The following is a 5000-nucleotide window of genomic DNA, read 5'->3' as shown; positions in this document are numbered from 1 at the left end:
TCTGCCTGTCACTGCTCCTCTGAGTGTGTGTGTGTGTGTGTGTGTGTGTATCAGTTGGTTTTCAGTGTTAACCCTCCTGTTATGTTCACATTTTTGAACATCCTTTATGTTTGGAGTCAATTTGACCCCTGCAGTTTAAACTTTCACAAAATTATTATAACTAAAATTGTTACCAAAGTTTATGTGTTAAGCACTTGATGTTTTTTTTGTTGATTACCTAAATAGCCCTTTAAATAAAACATAACTCCCCACCACCCCACTTATACATCCAGTATTCCTATTATGCGACAATGGAAAAATATTCAAATCACCATAAAATCTCACTGATTGACCTAAAATTGGAAAGAAATATTAATTTTTGGTGTTTTAATGGCTTTATATTATTTCTAAGTACAGATTTTTCTTGTGTGTACAGGACATTGGAAACATATCATCATGTGAATTTCATGTTTACCTGGTAGTGCCCATTACATTAGGAACACTCATTAAATATGAAGCAAAAAAAAAAAAAAATGATGTTAATCATTTATTTCGAGACGTTAAACATTGGCTGGGGTCAAATTGAGCCCAAACATAATAGGAGGGTTAAAAGGTGACTTTATGTGGATTTAAAGCGGGTGCATCCTGCCTCCCTCCACCTGCTCACCTGCTAGCATTAGCCCATTAGCCTCGGTGAAGCTAACAAGAGCGACCCGAACATCTTTACGTTTCATCGGCAGAACAAATGCAAACGTTAATTAATGAGGGCGGAACCGATCTCTGACCCGGTTCAGCCCGGTCCAGCCCGGTTCAGCCCGGTTCAGCCCGGTCCAGCCCGGTTCAGCCCGGTCCAGCCCTGCAGCCCGGTGACCGTTGACATTAGCATGGAGCTAGCTGTGAGCTAGCGGCGAGCGGCGGCACGTACCCGGCCAAGCCTCCGAACAGAAACTTGATGGCCTTCGGGGAGGTTTTGGCCTTCCCGTCCGTCATGGTGCCGCCTGTCGGTGCCCGGTGGCCGGTCAGATTCCCGCTGCCTGTGTGCCTCTGGGCCGGACGCTCGGTCGCTGTGCTCGCCTGCAGCGGGTACAGCAAGGTGACACTCGAGGGCGCGCACGTCGGCACGTCCGCGGCAGGGTTGCCAGGTCTGTGAGACAACAGCAGCCAAACAGCAACTCAAAACCCTAACCCTAACCCAACCGGGTATAAAAAGGGCCCAAAAATCAGCCCAACACCAGAACTCAAAATATGCCCATAAAAATCCATATATGTTGCTTTTAAAGTCCCACAGCGTTGCTATAATTAGTGCAAAATGCACTATAATATCTATAAAATAACACCATAAACATTAAAGGCAATTTCCCACAACAGTTCTTTCACCTATTTAATTTACAGTATATCAGAAGTTAAAATATAATATGGGATACCTTACTTCAGCTGAGTGGTGCTGATGATGTGATTGGACATGTGCTGAGTGGCCTCACACAGCATTGGCTTATTATTTGTCTGTGGAGCAGGTGACATATGTGGATAGTTTATATGCTGATCTGGGTCAGTCAGTTTGACAGGATTTGGGTATAAACACTGGTCATTCAAAATATGAATCTTTATTCATGTCTGCTCAAGCCCAACCCGCGGACAAAATTTGTTACTCGCGGCAATACTTAAAAAGTAGCCCAATTTGGCGGAAAAAACGCGGACTTGGCAACCCTGGTCCGCGGTCACGGGGAGCGGCGGGGCCAATCAGACGGCGAGCACGCACGATGCACAGCGGGCCCGTGCTCAGTGCTGCCTTCAGGGCCTCCCGCCGCTCCGGAGCGTCTGGACTTTGATCCCAAACGACCAGGAACATTTCTTTTTTTTTTTTTTTTTTTTACACAAGTGCTGTATTACAATCACAAAAACATCCGGAAAAACGAACAAACATACATACAACATAAAAGCAGACAGCCACAATCTCCAACCCCCCCCCCCCCCCCCCCCCCAAAAACAAACAAACAAACAAACAAACAAACAAACAAACAAAAAAAACGCCAGGATATTACTAACAAACAACAATATAGCCATGGTTCGTCAATGCAGGAATACACATTCCATTACCTGGGATAAATATTAACACTTTCAAGCACACGGTTTGTTCTGATAGCTTTCTTATTTTTACAGTCTTTAATTGTAGCCGCGTACTGCTGCAATTCCAAAACAAAAAGATCAGCGTTTGGTTTGTAATCAGTCCATTTTTTTTGTGTATATGAGATTTGCCAAGCAATAAGATTAGCTGTAAAAAAAAAAAAAAAAAAAAAAAAAACTATATGATCATCCAAATTACCTTAGAAATAAATGAAAATGTCTTTTTCCTGTAAAAGAATTACTTGTCCTGTTTTTGTTCTTATATAATGCTGTACATCACTCCAGAATGCTTTGGAAAATACACACTGATAAAACAGATGATGAATTGTTTCCTCTTCATTCCCACAAAATTTACACATTGAATCAATATCAATATTAAATCTTGCTAGTTTTTTTTGTGTTGGATAAATCTTATGTAGTATCTTAAATGAAACCTGGACCAGGAACATTTCGAACCGGGACTCGAGGAGGGACATGACGTCACAGCCCCGCCTCGGTCCCGCGTTGCAGACAAATTCCATTTGCATTATCTAAGCAATAAAGACAATAAAGTCAATAAAGGCAGTAAAGGCAGTAAAGACACTCCCAGTTCCCACATCCCGTGAACGCAGCACGCGCTACTGTGGAGAAACTACGGCTGACTTATTTTAACTTTTTTCTTTTTATATTTATTTTGTATATTTAATTAATGTAAATGGATCACTGCGGTCGTCTAATTTATTTATTTATTTATTTATTTATTTATTTAACTGACACCTCCAGGGTCAGAAACCGACCATTGGCTGCGCAGTTTCCACTGAGTCCAGTGGAAACTGACAGATAAAGATAAAAAAAAAAAAAACTTTTGTGTATCATTTTGTATAAAACCTCCCATCCGACATTTATTCATTTATCTATATTTTCAGTTATTTAATTAAGGTTGAATGTTTGTATGTTTCTTCTACGATCCGTTGTATGTGCATAAATATGTGATCCATAAAAACGAAAGTAATTTGTGTGAAAAATAAAAACAAACCTGCCCCCGGAACAAACGTGACATCATCTAATGACACGCCCGTGTTCCCCTGTGCTCTGCGCTCATTGGTCGGCGGGCCTCCAGGGGGCGGGGCCTGTCAGACAGCAGCAGCTAGCTGAGGAAGCGGCTCGGCTCGGTGAGTTTCACTCCGTAAAACTTCACTTTCTGCCTTCAGGTTCCGCTTTAATCAGTTTGAACCGGAGCGTTAAAGCAGGTGGACACCCGGAGCGGCCGCCACACCGCCTGACGCCGCCGGGACCGAGCAGTGTCCCGGGGTTTGGAGGCTCCGGGAGACGGTACGGCTAGCTAACGAGCTAACAGGCTAACAGGCTAACAGCGCCTGATAAAACCTGTCAAAACAAACAACAGGAAACAGGAAGAGACACAAAACAAACAAAACAAACAAAACATACACAGTACACAGTCTGCTCCGTGTCTTCCTGAAGGGAGGAGCCGCAGCTGTTTAACTCCGTCCACAAATACTGCAAATACTCAGATTATCAGATACTGTACCACTGGATTACAGTACGAGATTAGATTAGATAAAACTTTATTGATCCCTTTGGGCAGGTTCCCTCAGGGAAACTGTGGAACTACTGTACCACTGTACTGCAGTACTGCTGTTATACAGTACTACTGTACCTCTGTACTACTATAGTACTGTACTGCTGTACAACAGTTATGACAGGTGTTATTTGTATAGCAGCGTTTTCTGTCTGTCTGTCTGTCTGTCTGTCTGTCTGTCTGTCTGTCTGTCTGTCTGTCTGTCTCTCCCTGTCTGTCTGTCTGTCTCTCTGTCTGTCTCTCCCTCGCTCCCTGTCTGTCTGTCTGTCTGTCTCTCCCTGTCTGTCTGTCTGTCTCTCCCTCGCTCCCTGTCTGTCTGTCTGTCTGTCTCTCCCTGTCTGTCTGTCTGTCTGTCCCTCGCTCCCTGTCTGTCTGTCTGTCTCTCCCTTGCTCCCTGTCTGTCTGTCTGTCTGTCTGTCTCTCCCTCGCTCCCTGTCTGTCTGTCTGTCTGTCTGTAGTTGTAAACACAGGGGGGGTTAATGTGTTTTCTGAAAGCAGAGAAACAGCCTGAAGCCAAACGAGAGCAAAACAACATGAAGGAAGAAGAAAGATGCAAAACCCAGTAGAGTGTGTGTGTGTGTGTGTGTGTGTGTGTGTTGTGTTGATACACAGTCAGTCTGCCCCAGTTTGCTGCATTTAAAAAAAAAAAATAAATAAATAAATAAATGAATAGATAGATAGATAGATGGATGAATTGCTGCAGTGAGATGAGCAGAATGAAACAGACCTGAGGTCAGTGGGAGCGGGCAGCCCGGCCACACGGTCAAACAGCTTCAGGCTTGTTTTTTCACTCGGACGGAGCCAGGCTAACCACTCCCATAGACTTCAAGTCTTTATGCTAAGCTAACAAGCAATGCTAGCCATAGGAACTGAACCACTGGACGTCCAGAGGTGGAGATGGTGTCCAACCTCTGGTCTCAGGCTGGGGACGTCGGAGGAAAGAAAAAGGGGGATTTCACCCAAATTGTTGGAATATTCCTTTAAAGTTCATGTAATCCCATTCTGAAGGCATTTACTGCCTTAGTGATGCACCTGAGTAAATCTCCTAAACGAACCAAACACGGCAAAACAACCATGTCAGAAAATGTATATCCATGTTTTTTTCTTCTCATTTAATATAAAACAATATATTTATGTTTTTTTATTGTCATGTTTTCTTTACTTTGATTGTCGTGTTTCATTGTTCCACGTCTCTGCACTGACATTTTTACGATGTGTAAGATTTTTCTGGTCAGTGCGACTGAACTGTCTCCTCCTCCTGCAGATGGCCACGCCGTGACATCACACGCCGCCCGGCCTCCAATGACAGCGCTCGGCT

General features: G+C 43.7%; 2 protein-coding genes across 3 annotated transcripts in view; one reads left to right on the top strand and one right to left on the bottom strand.

Annotated features, from left to right (window-relative positions):
- Positions 1–1108, bottom strand: part of slc25a11 (solute carrier family 25 member 11) — a 10353-nt gene extending 9245 nt beyond the window's left edge. Inside the window, exon 1 of the mRNA XM_030076416.1 lies at positions 905–1108. Within this exon, the coding sequence (XP_029932276.1) occupies positions 905–969 (65 nt within the window). The 5' untranslated portion in view covers positions 970–1108. The remainder of the gene's footprint in view (positions 1–904) is intronic.
- Positions 1109–3063: 1955 nt separating this feature from the next.
- Positions 3064–5000, top strand: part of LOC115376685 (motile sperm domain-containing protein 1-like) — a 9111-nt gene continuing 7174 nt past the window's right edge. Inside the window, exons 1-2 of one of the 2 annotated variants that reach the window (XM_030076436.1) lie at positions 3064–3254; positions 4947–5000. The exon at positions 4947–5000 is cut by the window's right edge and continues 301 nt beyond it. The gene's annotated coding sequence lies outside the window, so the exon portion shown is untranslated. The other variant, XM_030076437.1, reaches the window with a different exon arrangement.

This window comes from Myripristis murdjan, chromosome 18, assembly GCF_902150065.1.
Source record: "Myripristis murdjan chromosome 18, fMyrMur1.1, whole genome shotgun sequence".
Taxonomy (NCBI): Eukaryota; Metazoa; Chordata; class Actinopteri; order Holocentriformes; family Holocentridae; genus Myripristis; species Myripristis murdjan.
The sequence above is the reverse complement of the archived record's forward strand: the minus strand, read 5'-3'. Positions and strand labels throughout refer to the sequence as shown.